At 32.8% G+C, this 21,465-nt stretch overlaps 1 protein-coding gene across 1 annotated transcript; it reads left to right on the top strand.

Annotated features, from left to right (window-relative positions):
- Window positions 1-15,258: 15,258 nt before the first annotated feature.
- Window positions 15,259-20,764, top strand: LOC129299823 (RNA-binding protein BRN1-like). The gene is made up of 9 exons (XM_054938300.1): window positions 15,259-15,670; window positions 15,836-15,918; window positions 16,786-16,837; window positions 17,005-17,130; window positions 17,223-17,302; window positions 19,494-19,673; window positions 19,835-20,168; window positions 20,297-20,440; window positions 20,514-20,764. The coding sequence occupies exons 1-9, from the start codon at window positions 15,502-15,504 to the stop codon at window positions 20,639-20,641; spliced, it is 1,296 nt and encodes a 431-aa protein (XP_054794275.1). The 5' UTR covers window positions 15,259-15,501; the 3' UTR covers window positions 20,642-20,764.
- Window positions 20,765-21,465: the final 701 nt, after the last annotated feature.

Below are 21,465 nucleotides of genomic sequence, written 5' to 3'. Positions count from 1 at the left end.
AATAGAAATTTTGAAAAATATTTAGAGGTAAGCAAATTAGTAGAAAATGATTATTAAATCTAATTTAGGATATAATTCTAAATTAAAATAAAAAAATTAATTAATTAAAAAAATAAAATAAATAAAATATTATTAAATTATTATTATTATTATTATAAAAAGAAAGAAAGAGATAAGGTATGAGAAAAGAGGAAGGAAAGAAAGAAGAAAACGTGAGTGCTTTCGATGCAATGATTATGTTTATAAATAAAAAAAAAGAAGGAGAGGAAAGAAGAAATAATAAAAAAAAGATGTAGGACTCACTGAATTTTTATAAAAACTCACCTGTTTCCTTCGTTTCTTCATTCTTCCCTATGCGCGAGTTGAGGCTGAGAGAGCGTCTAGTTTTGTCGGTGTGGAAGATCTGAATTTTTAAGGTAAGAGTTTTTAATAGTATATTTAGGGTGTGATTTCAAGCTTTTCAAGAGTAAGTAAGTGTTCTAAAAAATTTTTTAGTCATCCTTCCTCTTTAGTTTCTGATTTTGTAGTGGTAGAAAATTTAGGATCTGAAAGAGGGATGAACTTATGTTGAATAAATATAGTTTTTGAGGTTGTTGGTAGTATAATAAATATTATAGAGTATAAATTTATTGGTGATCTTTGAATTTGTGGCTTATGGATCAAATTCTAAACTAGATCTGAAAAATATATGTTGATTTATTGAGGTTTAGATAATTACTTGGGATGAGAAATGAATTATTATGGCTATAGGATTATGATTCTAAGCTAGAGACTCAATTTTTAATTTTTGGGTATTTTAGGTGCGAATTTATAAAATAAAAAGAAAATTTTGATAATAGAAATTAGTTTAGAAGTTGATTTTAGATTATAAATGTTTATTGATGAGTAAAAGAGGAGTTAAAAATTTACTTAATAGTATTAACTCTAGATTTGTATTAAGATTGAGATTAGAAATTATGTTATATTTTTAATTCTGTTATTAGAATTATTTTATCAGTTTCAAAAATTGAAACTAATATTTGTAAATAATATGTTATTTGTAGATTGTATTATTAGTGAAGATTATGGTGGGAGAGAAATTGTAAGGAATAATTTATTGAAAAAGTCACAAGGTAACCATGCTTTTAATTTATGATTAGTGTTACTTCATGTTAATTGGGTGATTATTGAGAAAATTATGAATTTTGTAATATTGTAAAATTGTGCAATATTATTATGAATTTGTTTGATTATTGTGGGAGGTGTTGGGAGACTTGCTATTATTATTGTATTTATGTGCCACGTCGTACGCCTCTATTGGAGCTCAATAGGTGGCTTGTAAGGGCTTGAGCTAATCTACCTTTGGCCGGGTAATTTAACACCAAGTGAGGGCTATGGTTTGAGGTTAATGGAGGGATATAAGGATGGTTGTTTGTGTGTATTGTAATATTTCTTATATTTGTTAAAATTATATTATTTTTAATTCTCACTTAATAAGCACCACACTTAACTGTTTGTATACACTATCATAAATTGGCTTTGGTTACTGAGACTTTTGAGTCTCATTATGTGGTTAACAATTTTCAGGACAAGAGCCACGAGTGACACGTGGAGGAGTCCCAGAGGCTTAGTGGTATAGATCTACTATCTCTTTTGGGTATTTGATTTATGATTTATAATGTGTTATATTGCCAATATTAGGGCTTTTTATTTATTATCAATTATATGAATATATAAATGTAATCATGCCTTTCAAACTGACTTGTGTTGAAAATTGACTAAATTATTTATTTTACTTGTTGGGAGTATAAAGATGGATATTTTTCTTATTGAGAGTATAAGGATGGACAAATGTGATTTAGTTTACTTGTTGGAAGTATAAGGATGGACAAATGTGATTTAGCCTAATGGCATGTGGGAGGTAAAAATTTATCTAAAATGTTATATTGTGTGAGTTGAAGCCAATTATAAAATATTTTATATTAAAATTATTAATATAAAAATGTGTTGGGTGGCTGTAACCCAACTATGGTTGAGTTAAATTATTTAAAAAAAAATTTGGTGTGTTACAGAATGACCCATAATTTTGTGAAATGATACTTTTGTCCCTTTTTTGCAATGTTTTTCAAACATTTGGTATTTCATGCTTTCATATAACTTATATGTATGATTTAGTCTTATTTTAATTAATTTTTATTTATTTAATTGTGAAAACTTGGGCTTATTTGAAAAAGTTTAAGATTTTAATTCATTGGTTAATTTGGGTTTGAAATCCGTTAATAAAATTGTCAGCTTTCGTATCATCATCTGTAAAATCCTTTGATATTTAAATTTCTTTTCAAATGGGATCTTGAGTTTTTACCATAAAATAAATAAATATTATTGAAAATAAAACTAAATTAGAGTTATAAAATATATGGAAGCATGAGATACTAATCGTTTGAAAATATTACAAAGGGGGGAAATGTCATTTCACAAAATTATGAGTTGTTCACTATGACCAACGATGCATTCACAATGACGGATCACGTTGAAGTTAATTTGTTTTACATAATAGTTAGCATTCCACACATAAATGGTGGGGATAATTTACTCTGAATTTCAAAGTTCAAGGTCTACAATGCTACTTGTGCAATAGTTTAGGATCTATGACGCTCATTAAAAATAACACATCAGCAAAGAATTGCCAAATCAACATTTTGGCTGGGCTCCACTTGATGAACAGTAATGGTGTTAGTGGTGGGTTAACGATGGATTTAATTTGTTATGAATTTAAAAGTTTATGGTCCATTTTACATATTTTAAAAGTTCATAATCTAGAGCACTTTTCATGCAATACTTCAAGGTTCAGAATTCTCGTTAACCCTATTTTTGGATAAAGTAATTTTTCAACCTATACTAAATACAGTACAAACACTATCTCCTTTTCTTTTTTAAAAAAAGATCTCTTCCAAATATGAAACTCACTGTAAAGATAAATAAATAAATAAAACCCCTCCTTCCTATATGTGTGTATATATGTATATATCTGTGAATATACAGTCTAGAACCCGCAACATCATGGAATGTTTAAGACAAACATGCTCGAAAGTCGAAGGTGGGACTAGTATTAAAACCCTTCCTTCCAATTCACTTGTTAAGTGACAACAAATTAAGGGTGTTCATGAGAAGAGACGGGATCAAGACACCCCTGTCCTATGTCCCGTCCCGAAAAAAATTAAAACTAAATTTTAATCTCGTGTCCTATCTTGTCCCGTCCCGTTAGGAGTCAGGACGGCACATAGATAAGATCGAGATATCCCACCGTCCCAATAAATGGGATGATATCAGAGAAAGATTTAGATAATAACGTTCATTAAAATTTTAAATCATATAATTTATTAAGTTTAAAATCAAAACAACACAAGTACATAAATCACAACAATTTAAAGTCAATTATTGAATTATATTAATCACAACTACACATTATAATAGCAAATACAAGTGATCCTTATGCTATAAAAGTAGCAACAACAAGCAAGTCAAGCACAATATTAAATAATTATTCTTCTATTTTAATGAAGATATACTAAGCTAATTACTCTTCTGAAAATAAAGCAAGAAATACGTTATAAATAAAAGTTATTAAATAGATAGATATAAGAATAAACTATATTAATATAATTAATGTATTATCAAGAAAAATATCACCATGCTTACTCCATGTCATTAAAATTATAAATATAAAAAAATTTTAGTTTTAAATAAGAATTGTAAGTATTAAAATTATAATTGATATAATAAATATAAGTATAAATTATATTAATATAATTGATATATTTAAAATAAAAAATAACATATATAATATTCGAGACGGGATGGAACGTGAACTCCTTTCTTGTTCCATCCCGTAAAGTCCCATCTTGATTATTTTTAGGTCAAAATAAGACCCATGTTGATGTGATCAGGATGATATCAGACTAATTGGGATGGGTCCAAGGTAAATACCCCTACAACAAATATTGTATAGCTTTTGCTAGCAATATGGCCCTTTGGTAAAATGAAATGATTTTTGAAGTTTGATGGAATGAGAATGTGAATAAGAATATAGACTAAAAAGATGTTTGGTATGTCAATAAGATGAAATAATTTTTACTTGATATATGTTATTATAATAACAAAATACCACAATATCCTTGCTCTTATCAATTGGGGAAAAAAAACCCTAATAGTGCAACATCGTGCGGACAGCAGAAGTGCACCAGTCCAAGGATCACCATAGTACGACCAACATCATTGTCAAATCCATTGCTGGCAAGAACAAAAGTTACATAACCCAACACCTTTGTCATGTTCATCGTGAGAGAACTTCATCTTTCTTTGAACCAGTGTCGGAACCAAATTTAAAGCCTCACCAAACCAGCAATGGTAAAGGAATATAATGAAACCCCCAAATCAAAGACTAGTCTCATTGTTGCTGTCACTAGTAGATCTAGTCAAGTAATGAAAGGGGCAAAAGAAGGGTGATTGATAAGAAGAATAAAGAGGTTTGCCATTAAGAGAGGGAAGAAGAAGAAGAGGATTGTCGTCAATACAATTTTTAGTTATGGACATTCTGAGTTGAAAAAAATTCTTTCTCAATAAATAGACCCATTCCCATGGTTTGCTGATGAGATAATGGGCCATTTACATTCATTCTCTCCTTATCATTCAATTACTCTCTCATTCTGTGGTATCATCAGATAGGCCTAATACTTTCAAAACCTCTTATTCTATAACTTGTACATTACATGATATGACCTACTCTTCTTGATCAAAACACGTCTCTCAAACACACTCTCTCTCTATTTAAGTAATCAAATCATTATTTTTAATAAGTTCAAGATCATAATATTGAATATCATATTTAATTTGAGATGAAGATATTAAAATATAATTTAAAAAATATATTATCTAGAGTGTACGAATTGAATTTAAACGGTGGGGATGAGATATGAAATAGAGTTATAAAGATGTACATATTTGTATATCTCATGATTATTTTTATAAAGCTCACAAGTACTATCATGTAGTGTGAATGTGTGATATTAATTATTATTGATGTTTATGTGCCTCTCCCCTCTGCAAGGTTATTATCAATACGAAATAGAAAAAGTAGACAAGCACACAAAAAAGAAGTCAAACGGTGGAGAAATGAGACAATAAAGCAATGCAAACTTCAATCCTATCTGGATCATGAAATGACCACTAACCCCTCCTTTTAGATCAAGAGGCTCAAACTTTAACTTGTGAGGAGAGAAAGACAAATAAAAATAATAATATATAAACATGTAAATTCACTTTCGATTTAGATCCTCTAGATTCAATTTAAAAGTTCAGGTGTTTCACTGTTTTGAAATAAAAATAGCTGAAACCTGAGAAAAAAAATGTTAAAAAAGAGATTGAAGGGAGGCATTGTGATTTTGTCTTCATTAGGTTGGCCAACGGAGGGGGAGGGGGGTCATCCAGCTTGCAAAAAGGAGAATAGTGAATTTGTTATTATTGGTAGAAAATAAATATAATAATAAATTACAACAATAAATAATATGAGAGAGAGGCTGAGAAAGAACATGGCCACAGCTGAACAATTTGGCAAGGATCTTGGCGGGACAGTCTGGCGTCCTTATCTTTGTACCTCGTTTACTCCACTAAACTACCAAAATACCCTCTCCGCCTTCTTTATTTACTATTCCGCCCTTCTCCCCCTCCGCTTGTCTGCGAAAGTCGAATCATTCCTTCGCCGATGTATCTTCCCAGCGGACACCTCACACACGTGCCAACCTATCAATTTAATTACACCTTTTTTTTTTTTCTTATAACACAGGAAACAGTAAATATTAATACGATAGAAATTTTTTAAATTGAAGAATACATTAATTTTTAAAAAACTGAAACAATAAATTGTGAATAGAAACAATTAAAGAAAGCGTATAAATATAGGACTTTATTTTAATGTAATTCTCCCCAGGCTTTAAGCTTACCATTTTTATTCCAAAAAAAAGAAAGCATATAAATAAATAAGTAATAAGTAATAAAATAAAAAGAGACCTATCAAAGAAGTGCTTCATTCAATTGGTTAAAAAAGTTGAGTTAAATTATCTTGTAGTCTTGAATTTGAGACTTGGAATATGCAGTGACGTTAATTGAAAATGTTAAATATATCTTTGAGATACCAATAAAATCATCGTGTGTAATAATAATCTCACACAATAAAGATTTAAATTAGTCTCAACAAGTGATAATGACATGATATCAGATGATGAAATAAAAAAATAAAAAAAACTTGGCTTTAATAGCACAGGGTATAGTGGATTTTAAATTTGTAATATCCAATGTGAATTATATATATGTTTTCGTAAAATTTATCGCGTCATCATGACAATGACTTTCATGCCAAATATTAGCTCATTTCATATGATGCTTCTCCTCATAATTCATATGGTAATGTGTGCATGGGAATTTTGGGATTGAATGTTTGTTGCAAGGCGTGTGAAGGAATTTTAGGATCTAAGACAAAATTATTTAATAGGCTTGATATATTATTACTCTTTTCAATTTTTATTGTAAGATATTTTTTAAAGAATACTTTGATCCTTATAAAGGTACATGAAAGGTCATTTATTATCATTTTTTAATTTTATTTTATTATAAAATTAATTATATGGCTCATCATATAATATGTATCTCTTACTTTTTTATTTTTAATAGGAGTAAAGTTATTTTTTTATTTTAAGACGTATTAAATAAATTAATTGTCATTCTCAAATTTTGGTGAAATTATTGAAAGCAATTTGTAATAAAGATAGGAGAAAGTGTTATTTATATATATTTTCGTTTTATTTTTTCAAATGACTAGTTACATAATTAAACATAAGCAAGTAATAAATTTTAAATAAAAATATATAACTAATATTAATATTTAATGAAAAAAATGATGTATAAAAGGTACAGGCGAACTTTCATCAACCTAAAGCTATGGGCTTTAATTGCCTTAAAGCACACATGGCCCTGGTTAGTTGCCATGAATGCGTTGGTGATTTTTCTGTCACAAAAAAAAAAGGGTGTGTTGGTACTTTTCATACAAATTTTACTTTAGCAGATTTAAGATTGTGAAATTTAATTTAATGCTCCACGAAGGTAGATACTTTTTATTTGGCATCATGGTTGGTATTTGACTTTTGTTTTTTTGTTTGAAAAACTTCAGTGCAAGGAAGTACTAATAATTTTTAGAATCGCAATATTGTTCTTTGGCCAAAAGAAACAAAAAAAAAAAAAACTCCGTGAATGGGATATGTGTTGGTTATTATAATAAATATAAATAAGGATTAATAAATATTTTAAACTTTAAATTATTATTCAACTAATATTCTGCACACTAAACTCTTAAAATGTGTAAAAAAATTTCTCAACTTTTAAATTTTGACTATCTAAAATCTCATCATTAAATTGAAGAAAATGACCATTATTTTTAAAGCTCAGTATGAGTGTCATGTCAACATGTGATTAAGATTTATAACTACAAAAGTAATAATCATTTTTTAAAATTTAATCATGAGATTTAAGGCATTCAAAATTTAAAAGTTGATAAAATTTTTTACATATTTTAAAAATTTAGGATCCAAGATGTTATTTATATAATAATTTAAGTTTTAGAATGTTCATTAACTCTATAAGTAATAAACTTAATTCTTATCACATTTTCTTTAAAATTTTTAAAGTTCAAAATTGGGACTTATTTAGAGAAATTTAATCTTCATTTTATTTTTTCTTACATTCACTAATATTGTTAGAGTATCAAATCAATATAACTTGAGCAAGTTGTAATGGCGAACTATACTCATAAAAGAACGAGCAGTGGCAAGCCACATTATATTGAGGGGTGCAATTGTGCAAATACCTTTTTTTGTTTTTGAAAAAAATTTATAAGTGGAATATATGAATTTTATAACTTTACATTTTCTATTCTTGATTTTTTACACTCAGGGACCAAGTAAAAAATATTTAGGCTAACAAATTTATTAAATATATAATATTTCAATGATTAATATGAGACATGAAGGGTATATTTACAATAAAAAATTATATCTATTTAATAAATTTTTTTCTTAAAAAATGATCAATCTATTTACATTATTATAATTTTAGTCTTAGAATAATTATTAATTTTAATTATTAAATTATCCTTCACCCACTGCCTCCGGGTCTACTTAGAATGAGTTGCTAAATTCTTTTTTTTTTTTTTGGATAAGAAAAGGAGGCCTAAGGCCTACAGCTCACACAAGGCTAGACAAAAGTCAAGCCCAAAACAAAGCAAAAATCAAAAAAGGAACAGAAAAAAATAGAAAACCAAACACCTAAGTAAACTCAGCCAGGATCAAAAACTATCTTCGACCTTTCCTTCTCTAACCACATCGTCTTTTCAACCCATGAAAGCACCTCATCCCATACACAATGTGAGATTTGCAAATTCAAATTTCCCCTTGCGAGAACGTTCGCACAGAGATTTCCAGCTCAAGAGATATGATTCAAGCGCACCTCCCAACTTCTACTCAACAACCTTTCAATCTCTACCATGTGTCAGTCAACCAAGGCACCAACTTTCATCTTCCCCTTTAATTGATTCACTAATTCCAGTGAGTCAACCTCTATTTATACTTTTCGAAATCCATACTCCCAAGCTAAAATTAATCCCTTATATAAACCCCATCCTTCAGCCACCAGAGTCGAGCACCACCCAACATCCTGAACTTGACTTAATGGTACCAAGTTCAGCCTCAACTTTGTTATGTAGGAGAGGTTGGAGGATCGAACCTGGGGAGGCTCTCCGCAAGGAGAATAATCCTGCATACTACTGCGGGGAAGCCTTTGTCTCCTGATGCTCACCGTAAGGGGTGGGGTTGCCCTGTTGTGGGGCCTGGGGGGAGAGTGTCCAGCTTCTCAAAAGACCTCGGAGATGCGGGGTGAGCGGAGGGCTGTTACATGTCTTGAGCTTATGAACTCCTGTATCATCACTTCCTGTGATAATCATGTCATCAACATACAGTAGTAACAAAACAAAACCATGTGCAGAAGAGAGAACAAAAAGAGCCAAGTCGTGAGGACTATAAGAGAAATTTAATTGATTCATAGTATTATTAAACTTAGGAAACTATGCACGTGGAGCCTGCTTGAGCCCATATAGAGCTCGACGAAAACGACAAACCTTGTCTTTTGGATGTTGATACCCAGGTGGAGGTTTCATATACACTTCTTCTTCTAAATCTCCATTTAGAAAGGCATTTTTAACATCTATCTGGTGAAGAGGCCAGTGCTTAATAGCAGCAATGGCTAGAAGGCTATGAACATAAGTCATATGGGCTACAGGTGCAAAAGTTTTCTCATCGTCAACACCATACTCCTGAGTGAATCCTTAGGCCACCAAGCGGGCCTTACCTTACTTCAAAGAGCCATCAGAATGAGTCTTGTTCTTGTAGACCCATCGGTACCCAACTAAATTTTTACTAGGAGGAAGATCAATAAGATCCTAAGTATGCATTTTCTCTAGGGCTTACAATTCATCATCTATAGCTTGCTGCCAAAGGGGATCACGAGAGGCTTCCTTGAAGGATTTGGGTTCTTGAAATTGGAGAATGGTGAAAAAAAATGTTAATCATTAAGGTAAGAGGAAGGATTTCTTACACGATTGGGTTGAGATTCTATAGATGATATAGGCTCAGTAGGCGTGACTTGTACTGGATGAGCAATAGGTATGACAGTAGGTATATCTGGAGCGGGCGTAGCGTCGGTTGTGGAAACAAGCTCAACAGAAGAATCTGTACTCAAGTCATTGGGAAAAAGATCAATAGGAATATCTATAAAAATGAGAGGTGAAGAAGATGAGAATGACGAGAGATCGGTTAGAGATGAAAACTTGATATTTTCCCAAAAGACAACATATCGAGAAATATGAATGTAGTGAGAGAGAGGATCCTAACAACGATAACCCTTATGCTTAGAATCATAACCAAGAAAACAACAAACACGAGAACGAGCTTGAAATTTGTTAGTCTCATGAGACGGAAGAAGAACAAAACAGGCACAAACAAAGACTTTCAAAAGACTATAATCAGGAGGATAACCATAGAGATGCTCAAAAGGAGAAATGTTATCGATAATAGGAGTTAAGAGTCGATTGATACAAAAGATAGAGGTTAAGGCTGCTTCACCCCAAAACCATTTAGGACAATAAGAGGAAATGAGCAATGCTCTAATAGAATCAAGAATATGATGATGTTTACGCTTAGCACGACCATTTTGTTGAGAAGTATAAGGACAAGAATATTGGAAAATAGTACCTTGAGAATCAAGGAAGGTGAGTAATTTAGAGTCATGATATTTCAAAATATTATCACGACGAAAAATTTTGATGACTTTAGAATACTAAGTGTGAACCATAGTAACAAATTTGATATAAAGTTCAGGTAACTCATATTGATGTTTCATCATATAAATCTAGGTAAAACGAGAAAAATCATCAATAAAAATCACAAAATATCGGGATCCTCCTATAGAGGGAGTAGGTGCAGGGCTCTAAATATCAGAATAAATCAAATCAAATGGAGAAGCAGCAATAGAATTATTTTTATGAAAAGACAAAGCGGGTTGTTTGGCAGTCTGACAAGAAATGCATTGCAAAGAATGATTATGAACATGACCTAAATGACCACTAGAAATTAAAGGACATAATTTACTCAAAGAAGGGTAAGCAAGACGACAATGTCATAGGTCAAGAGAAGAATTAGGAGAAGAGGATGTGAAGGCAGCACACAATGTAGGAACAATGATCTTAGGTAGGTGAATTGAAGTGAGCTCGAACATGCGACCAACTTTACGCCCAGTCCTGAAAACATGTCCTGTTTGAGAATCCATCACAACACAACCACATTTATTAAATAACATGTCATAACCCATATCAATAAGTTGTCCAACAAAAAGAAGGTTAAAGTTAATGGTAGGAACAAAATATGTATTATGAATGGATAGGGAAGGCAAGGAGACAGTACCAATATGACTAACAGGCATTTGAGAATTATCAGTAGTGTGTATAGGATAGGTAGTAGAGTTAGGTGTCATAGAGGAGAAGAAATTTTCTTGACCTGTCATATGATTGCAGCAAGCAGAGTCAAAATACCTAGTGAATTTATCAGTAAGAGTAGATAAGGCAGCAGATGGGCTAGAGGAACTGGAGATGAATGTGCACAATAAAGTTTCAAGTTTAATCGGAGAGGATCCTAAAGTAAGCTGAGCAAGATCACATTTTTCCAACCAAAGACGATAATTGCAACCATTCAAAGTAACTAATACAGATTGAGCAACATCTGATTTTTTTTTAAGGGAAAAAAAGGCTTATAAAAGAGAATGAAGAATTAAAAATATCTAAACTGAAGACTGTAGTGTAAATGGCATAGCGCTCACACCAGGAAACTAGTCAACAATTTGACCGTTCATAATGGCGTGTTGGATGTTCTTTACTTTCTGACCAAATTTTAGCACAATCCAACGGTTAACGCATCTGAAAATGTCAATTTACCAAAGCTGCATGTGGATATGCGAAAATAAATTTAAGATAGATCTGAACTTGTGACAAAAGATGGCAACACTGCTGCGAAGGAAAGCTAACGCTCTTCAAAACCTGACTTATCTTGGGAAAAATATTATATGGCTTTGATACCATAAGAGCTATTAGAGACAAGAGAGAGAAACTAGAGAAGGATTGAAAAATATTGTATCTATTATTGAGAGGAAGGTTACATTATATACATAAAGAACATAGAAAATACAATAATAACTAATACCTATATAATAATATCAAATAATAATAATTGAGATACATACACAATAATAATAAAAGATATCTGGAGAATATTTTAGATAACAATCTATAACTATAATGATGCCGTTTATTTAAATGTTTATATTATATGTAAATACTTATACATACGAATTAGCATTGATATATTATACATGGTGTGTGTGTGTGAAAATTAAAGTTAATAAAACTTCTCTTATTCGGTTCAGTGAACAATATTAAACTTTTTGAAGTCGGAATCCAACTTTCTTAATTATTAAAAAATAACTTGACGAGTAACATTAGGCAACTTTTTACTCTATCACTAGTTATATTTTTTTTATCGTGTTTTAATCTTTTTTTATTGTCAAATATCCTATTGTTATCCTCTGAATTTCCAATTCATTTGCCTCTCTCTTCTCCATACACACGAAAAATTGATAGGATGAAATTTCAACTAGGAGCAGACAAGAGCAAGGCTAAACTGAGACAAGTCGCTACTCGATGCCCAACCTGAAGGATGTTTGCAGTCTAATAGCCAACCCAACGACAAAAAGTCCTATCAACTCAGGCTGGCCCAAGCAACCAACAGATAGTACTTTGCCTATCGTTCTAAGGAGCATGTATAATACTATCATAAATCAATAATAATCGCCTTGCCCATTGGCTCAAAACAACATTTATAAATACATAACAACCAAAGCTTGATCTTCCACACTGGCAATAAAATAAGCATAACAAAATTATAGAACCACAAATTGTTTATATAATTAAGAAAAATGAATAATAAAATATATAAGCAATGTTGATCATTGTGATTGGACAAATCAAATACAGTGATTGAATAAGAAAATTGTAAGTCAATTACATGAATGTAAATAAACAGGCTATCACACAAAATTTTGTCTGCACTAAAACAGGATAAAAAATTAATGTTACCTCAAGTATAAATAATTAATAAACTTTATTTCATCATCAGAAACACCAAACACAAATAAAATGACTAAAATCTCCCTCTTTAGTTCCTTTAAACCCTTAAAAAAATTAAACAAAAACACATAACTCTAGGTAGCGTAACATACCCTACTCAAACATCAACCCTACCTGAATATGCCCTAATTATGCCAAGCTGCTTTTTTTAGGATCAAGCTAGGTGAAATTTCACCGAGCTCAAGTAGGAATCTTGGGCAACCAGACTGGATAGACACCCCTAACTTTAACCTAACCCAAAATTTAGTCTTTTTCATAAAAATGACTGGGTTAAGCAATTTGTGATTTAATCTAGTCTCCACAGAATATAAGGTTGAGCAAGATTGGAAGATCGGTCTCAATGGTTCACTAATCAATACCTCTTTCCCCCCCCCTTTTTCCTTTATGAAAAGCACCAATATATTTCAATATAATAAACTCAATTAAGATGACAAAAATACTTATAATTATATAAAATTTATTACAAAATATTAAAAGTTAATTATAATAAATTCACAACAAACTTCAATAATAACAAAAAGTATTTCAATTTCAATCAAAATAATTCAAATTCATAATAACACTCAACGAAATTCAACATGTTTAAACTACATCAAAACAAGTTAAAAACAAATTTCAACCGATCTTTATATAATTATCTCCTCTAACGTCAAGTATATCTGTTGAAAATAAATTATACACACATATATAAAGAAGTGATTAATGACAATACAATATATAAATTTATATCGGGAGACATAAATTTAAATCATTATACACGCACATAATGTCCTTCAATTTCTTTTTCTACCATAAGTTATTGTTATAGCTAATTACTTAATTATGATCATATTAAAATAAATTTATAGAATTAGACTAGACCAGGTGATCTAGAAGCTATGTCTATTGTCCAGCTTAACTAAAAAATAAAGTATTGCCTTGCTGGTCTATTTGAATTTTTTGTCCTTTGGGTCAATTTTTCATGACTCAAACCGAACCTTTTTTTCTTGTGTTGGATAGGGTTGCACTGAATTACTAGAATTTTGCACAGCCCTAATCAATTTGTTCTTGTTTTAATTTGTTGGAAGCAAGTTCCATAGTTTCAATTGGCCAAAAAAAAAAAAGTTTCCATAGTTTCACATTACAAATGCAATAATTTATAATTGCCATTATTTGCGCACAAGAGTTGGAGTTTATCTATTTAGAAATTTCGTGGGTGAAATAGAAAGGATACTCACGAGTTTAACATTAAAAAATATATTTATCTTAAACAATGAAATGTAAACAAACAGATTATATGTATGGGAAATGCGATTAGTTGAATCAAACTGACATACATGTCTCAGTGCCTCACGTGAAAATTTAAGAACAAGAGAATAATTTGGCCAAAAAAAAAGAACAAAATAATTATATAAAAAGAAAATATTGATGGTAGACCTTATAATTATTTGTTTCATCGATCCCCCACCAAAGAGGCAGGAAGAAAATATTGATCAATTTTTAAATTTAATAGCGCGCGCGCACCCATATATGACTAAGTTTTTGTGCACAGATTACTATATTTTTAAGGGGGGTCATGCCCAATTAGTTTTTTTTTTGGGATAAAAACGTTAAATTAAAACTAACTCTACATAGTTGCCCCAAATTAAACACATTTTTTTGTTGGCAAGTTGAGGGAAATTAAACTTTTATTTACTCTCTCTATTAGCAGTCAATGGGAGCTGGTATTATTTCGCTTCAAGCAATGTTGAAAGTCAAACATAGAAAAAAAAATCGCTGCAAGATATTTAGACAGTAATATATTGTTATATCGAGCGAGACATTACTCCTGAAATTCACTATTTTTGTTTACATATGGGCAATTTCGTTAGAACGAAGGTCATCTTATTAAATATACTTTCAACCGTATTCCCAGAGTATTGCTACGAATGTAAGAACAACGAGTTCGAACGTGATGTTAAAGGACTTGGGTTCTACTTTAATCCTGTTCTTCCTTCATTTCCAAGTCGAATCCTTTGTCGCGGATCATCTTACACAGAACACACCCCCACACCTTGTCGTTGTCACACCATTGTACTGTTACGCCGATATATAATATATACTCTTATTTGTATTAGGAAAAAAAAAAAAAGACGAAGAGGCCATAACGTTCCCGACTTTCAGTTCAACCGACACAAATGTTCAGGGAATACGTACCTACGGTTTCTTTATTAGGAAAAAAAAAGATACTAATTATTAATTAAGTGGAAAAGATCCGATAATAAATCAAGTTTGGATAATTTATTCGGACACAAATAAAAATGAAGACCAAATATTCTCGTTGAATTTGTAGTTGCAGTTATCACTTGGAAATATGAAGGACAGGAAAACACTGAACCGTCGTGTACACCAGAGCGCCAGAAAAGACGAGGTTCTTGAACAGCTGTAATGGCAGTTTCGTAAAAACGGTGTGAAAGAAGCCCTTACTGCAATATTTTATAATAATTATATCCATCGAAGATCCAACTTTGCCATTCACAAAGTCCCCAATTTCCCTGCGACGACTCCGAATTTCGCACTCTTTGAGAGAAAAAACCAGACTCGGGAGAGCGAGATACGGAAAATTGTGATAGCTCGGACCAGAATTTGAGAGCCGGAAACACTGGTACGCGCGACAGAGAGAAGCACGGGAACGACAGTGAGGCTGCGGGGAGAGAGTTTCGGCATTAATGGCGGAGGGGAAGGAAGAGAGAAAATCTAGCGAGGAGAGTGTGAAATTGTTCGTGGGTCAAGTGCCCAAGCATATGACGGAGGCCGAGCTTCTTACAATGTTTAAGGAGTTCGCTCTGGTGGACGAGGTCAACATCATCAAGGACAAAGTCACTCGCTTCTCTCGAGGTTCTCTTCCTTCTTTCAGTTCAAATCTGGCATTTCTCTGTCTTTGATTCGGTCAAATGTGCTTCTCTTCTTAATTCTCAAGATTGGTCAGATTCATAGACTTGTTGCTCCTCTGCGTCTCCTCCCAACCCTAATTTCGTGGTGTTTTGTTGTGTTCCGCTGCAGGGTGTTGCTTCGTGATTTGTCCGTCGAGGCAAGAGGCGGACAAGGCGGTCAATGCGTGTCATAACAAGAAGACGCTACCTGGGGTTGATTCAACTTTCATGTCTTGATACTTTATTATGTGTTCGGTTTTTGTTTTCTTCTTCTCCCCTTGGATTAGCATTAGTGTTCAAGAACGATCTAATTTTAGTATAATGCATAGCACTTGCTATTTTTGGGTACCGAACTCGCTACCGCAACTTTAACTGAAACCTATTTTAGGTTTTTTTTCGATAAATATGCATCTATAATGTAGTATAGTTTGATACCAATTGCATGCTAACCGTAAGTATTAATATTGGAAGCCGATAAAGGATGTGAATTTACTTTAAAATCCCAGAGAAGGGGAAGAATCGACGTGGAGCCCAACTGTGGTGATTTTGAGGGAAACGGAACATCATTTTATTTAGTTCAGCTAGTTTTAGTCTAACTTGCATGAGACATGCGGGCACAATAGTATTTCATTTTTAAACTAGATATGTAGAACTAAGATAAAAAATCGTAGTTTGATAATTTTTTTCAAGCTGACCGCCAATCTTACTGCCCTAAAAGTCCTTTAGGATAGGAGAAGGTTTATTTTTCATTATCCAATCTTTAAGATCATTTCCTCGCTATAAATTATCATTATGGAATTATCAGTGAACTGTTCTTTTAGAATGTCTGTTTTGACTTTTATGCATCTTGACCTCCTGGTGGTTGCTAATTTAATCTTGTGAGATGTGATTTGTAGATTTATAAGAACATTTAGCAGGCTTTGGATTATTTTATTTTCTTGACTAGTCTTATTCCTACCTTCAGCACCCATAGTGATAACTTTATGAATGTCTTTGCTGACATTATTGTATATGATATCATATGTTCTTATAATTCTAAATTTTAACTTGAAAACATCCTGTTCTTTGTTTTCAATTCAGGCATCGAGTCCATTGCAAGTGAAGTATGCAGATGGCGAGTTGGAAAGACTAGGTGTAATATAATTTCATTAGTTAGTTGAAGATTTTGTTTTGCAAATATGTTCTGAGAATCATTTAAAATTTTGGAAGCGAGTTTTCCTTTTGTTATGCTTTCTTTTTTGATGCATTTTTTAAATGTGCACATGTGCCTTGATAAATAAATTTTGGCTTCCTTTCCAGAACACAAACTCTTTATTGGCATGCTTCCAAAGAACGTTTCTGAAGCTGAAGTTTCAGCTCTTTTCTCTAAGTATGGAACTATAAAGGATTTACAGATTTTGAGAGGTTCTCAGCAAACTAGTAAAGGTACTACTTTAGAATTTAAAGATATCTTTTTTGTCCTGGGCGTTTGTTTTTGCGAACTACAAAGGCTTATTACATGTTCTCCTTGGTGGTAGGTTGTGCGTTTTTGAAGTATGAAACCAAAGAACAGGCCCTTGCTGCTCTGGAAGCAATCAATGGAAAACATAAGATGGAGGTTAATTTAATCGAACTATCTCTTGAATTCTGGACGTTACATGGTTTGTGTAGTTGTATGGAATCAATCGTTACACTATGAATCTGAGCTGAAATGTTTCCATCTGCTATTGTACTTTTCCACTGTAAGCAAAGGGGAAAAAAATTGATCTGAAGTACATGCTGCAACCGTAGTAGCTGATTCAAAATACTTGCCAACACAATGGTACAAACATATGTTTAGTTGGAGGGAAGGGGAGGGGCCCTTCCTATGGGGGATTTGGAAGAGGGAAGAACTTAATTTTTATAACGACGGAGTTGTTCTCTCTTTTTTTCTTAATTTCAAGATTACCCTTATGATATCCAAAAAATAATCTGTCTCTTCCCATGCCTCTCTCTCCACAGCTTCTCCTCATCCTCTTTTCCCTTCTTTAACTGATGTCAAGCTGTATAATGAGATATTTCAATAAAATTAATTAAATATTTTTTTAAAAAATATATTAATAAAAAAAAAATTAGTAAATAATATATGAGATTTGTATAATAAGCAAGATGAAAGTTGTTACATTTCTAAAACAAGATAAATGATAAGCATATAAACATTTTGTTTTTTGTACAGAGAAAAATAAGAACTTAAATTTGAAAGGGGTATAATAGTCAATTTTTTATCCCTCAGGTGGTCTAAACCAAACCCAAGAAAAATAGGGAAAAAAAAAAAAGAATCCCTTTCTTTTCCTTCCCTCTAACCAAACCAAAGAATTTAACATTAAAATCTCCCCCCCCCCCCAATTAAAATTTCTCCCATCTACTGAACCAAACAAACTCTAATAGTGGTATCCAATTTTACTGGCAAGATGGGTGCAAAGGCATGTTTTTATTTTCTTTTTGGTGAGTAAGACGTGGATTTAAACTACACTACTGACAAACACACATGGCAAACTTCTTTGTCCTTGCACATTATTCATTGGTGTTGATTCATAAAATTTTTAGCTGTGTGCATGTGTAATAGAATGGAGAGAGCCTGCTTTTAAACACAATTACAATTTTAGTTGTAAATTGTGCTTGCAGCATTTTGGACCTTCAAGCGGCATTCAGCCACAAAATCCTGTTGGTGAGGGACATCAACATTCAATCTTGTGTGTTGAATGTAATTGCAGAAGCGCAAATACTTAGTATATTATTCTAATTGTAGACCTTGTCTGAATTTGGAAATTTAAACCTAGCTTTGTGTCCTTAACTAATATATGCAAGATGATTTTTCATGTTCGAGCCTGACTCATTATTTATATGATAGACTCAAATCGAACCCAAGTCTGGGCAAGAAATTACTCTGGCCCGTGAGCCTTATTTTACTGTTTGCATTAAGTGGGCCCAAGTTGAACAAAACTTGAGCTTGGGGTTACTACGCAAGAATACACTTGGCACTGGCATAAACATCTGTGAATGTGAAAAAACGAACCTATTGTGGAGTTATACGCACATCTCTGTCATACACAATCTATTGGATCATGGATTTACTTTGAATTACATCTCCTTCTAGCCGTCAATAGTCAAATAAAGTGATTGACCAAACACTGGACTGCATCCTCATGCCCTTTTCTTTATACAATATATGCATATATAATTGATCTATTTCTGTTGAGATGAACTTAAAGGAAAGTTTTATCGTACTGCTATCAGACCGGCAATGTTATATAGTAGTGAATGCTGGGCTCTAACGGGACAGCAAGAGCATAAAGTTGGAGTAGCAGAGATGAGAATGTTACGATGGATGTGCGGACATACACGTAAAGATAAAATTCGAAATGAGCACATACGTGAAAAAGTGAGGGTGGCACCTATTGAGGAAAAAATGGTAGAAAATCGGTTGAGATGGTTTGGGCATGTACAAAGAAGACCAAGGGAGGCACCAGTGAGAAGAGTGGAACATATAACTTTGAGTCCGATTAAGAGAGGTAGAGGAAGGCCTAAGAGAACACTCTTGGAAGTTGTTGAACGTGATCTCTTAATTAATAATATTTCTAAAAGCTTAATAAATGATAGAGCACAATGGCGTCTTGCAATCCATGTAGCCGACCCCACCTAGTGGGATAAAGGCTTGTTGTTGTTGTTGTCTGTTGAGATGAACTGATGCATATTATAATTGCCAATAATGTTGATAAATTGACATTTAGGTTAATCCATTAAATTGCTATCTGATTATCCTTCTATAGGGTTCAAGTGTTCCTTTGGTGGTCAAATGGGCAGATACAGAAAAGGAAAGACAAGCGCGGAGGGCTCAGAAAGCACAGTCCCAAGCTTCTAATGTGCCACATAACGATTCTCAGCATCAGTCATTGTTTGGAGCCTTGCCAATGGGCTATGTTCCACAATATAATGGATATGGCTATCAGGTAAATTATATACATCTTCTGTAATGCAATGTTTACCCTTAATGACACTTCAAGGCAATTTTTCTTTAGCATTATCACATCATCCTGTCATAAATCTTTACCTTCATCAGTTTGTTATCTTCAAGTGGTCATGTTTTTGACTGATAACTTTCTCTTGATAGGCTCCTGGGGGTTATGGGCTCATGCCTTACCGCTTGCCACCATTGCAGAATCAACCTGGTTTCCATAATATGATGCCTCACATAAACCAAGGAAATGCATTGGGACCTGAACTTGGTCTAAATATGAACCCTAGAAATTATCCCGTGCCTTCTGGAAGTTATTATGGCTCTTATCCTGCAGTTCCAGGTATGCAGCATCCAATGGCATATCCTGGAGGAGTGGTAAGTCCTAGGCCTGTGAGCAGCTCTCCTGGTTCAGTTTCACCTGCAGGTGGGAGTAGCAACTCTGCTACATCTTCAGGTGCCAATAAAAATTCCAGTAGTCAGGTTGAAGGTCTGTTGTCTCTGTGTTTATGCATCTACCACCTACGTTCTTCCGTTATATTCTTTATTTCTGAAAAGACTTGAATATTTACTTGGTGACAAGTCTGTCCATTGTTTCGTTGTCTTTCTCGGACTCAGGACCACCTGGGGCTAATCTCTTTATTTATCACATACCTCCTGAATATGGAGATCAAGAGCTGGCAAATGCGTTTCAACCGTTTGGTAGGGTTTTGAGTGCTAAAGTGTTTGTTGATAAAGCAACTGGTGTAAGCAAATGTTTTGGTAAGCCCAGTACGGTTTATTAATGAATTTGTTTGCACGGAGATTTTGGTGTCTTATGTACTACAATTTACAGGGTTTGTAAGTTATGACTCTCCAGACGCTGCTCAAGGCGCCATAAATATGATGAATGGATTCCAATTAAGTGGTAAGAAATTAAAGGTTCAACTTAAGAGGGACAACAAGCAGAATAAGCCCTACTGAAGCAAAACATTGTAGAATCCACATTGTAATTCATGATCCATCTGATGTTTATACGATTTGTAATTTCTGTAACATGAAAGTTCATTTAGACATTGATTATTAATTGATTGATTTTTCCCTCCACGCCTATTTATTGTATTTTTAAGTTGCATGGTTCCAACCATGAAAAAGGATGGCACTTCTTTCTTTGGCACCAATGGTTCAGCCACCGAATAGTTAGTTTTTGAATTTATATTACAGTTTTGCTGTTTCCTTTCTCATTGCTTACATGTAGTTGTGAGAAATTGTTATCCACTTACTTGCTTCTGCTAGTGCCACCTGTTGAACGTTTTAGCCTCTGCGTGGTCTCAATTGATGCAATGAGCCTGGGACCATTTTTCTTGGTCAGATTGACGCGAGCAATTATTTCTCAGCAGGATCATGGGAGAGGGAAGGATACTTTCTTGCAAGTGGGTTTAGTGGACATTGGATTTTTGTGATTAGTAATGTGGTTCAAGACTGTTCGGTGTAGTCCTGATCATCAATGTCAATATATTAATATATAGAAATTTTAGTCAAGTGTATGTTCACAGCATAAATGATAATAATAGGGTAATTTATTTTTCATATTTTTGTACAAGATGAGTAATCAGTAAATATTATTATTTTATAAATCATTGACATAAGTCGTAACTCTGAATTTCATTTGTCTTGAGCTATATTTTTCCAATATAATTTGTTTTTTTTTAAAGAAATATATGTATTTTCGTTCAAGGCATTGGGTTGAAGCTAGTCCGGGGTATTACATTTACGACAAAAAAACGTGATTCCCATGGTTTAAGCAT

This window comes from Prosopis cineraria, unplaced genomic scaffold (genome assembly GCF_029017545.1).
Source record: "Prosopis cineraria cultivar Desert tree isolate PC_DT_omini unplaced genomic scaffold, ASM2901754v1 PC1315, whole genome shotgun sequence".
Taxonomy (NCBI): domain Eukaryota; kingdom Viridiplantae; phylum Streptophyta; class Magnoliopsida; order Fabales; family Fabaceae; genus Prosopis; species Prosopis cineraria.
The sequence above is the reverse complement of the archived record's forward strand: the minus strand, read 5'-3'. Positions and strand labels throughout refer to the sequence as shown.

Bases quoted from the DNA above. Each gene is read 5' to 3' on its own strand.
- LOC129299823 (XM_054938300.1), top strand. From the start codon at position 15,502: ATGGCGGAGGGGAAGGAAGAGAGAAAATCTAGCGAGGAGAGTGTGAAA. The intron at 15,919-16,785 runs GTTGATTCAACT...TTTTCAATTCAG, and splicing joins ACAAGAAGACGCTACCTGGG to GCATCGAGTCCATTGCAAGT. The intron at 20,169-20,296 runs GTCTGTTGTCTC...TCTCGGACTCAG, and splicing joins TTCCAGTAGTCAGGTTGAAG to GACCACCTGGGGCTAATCTC.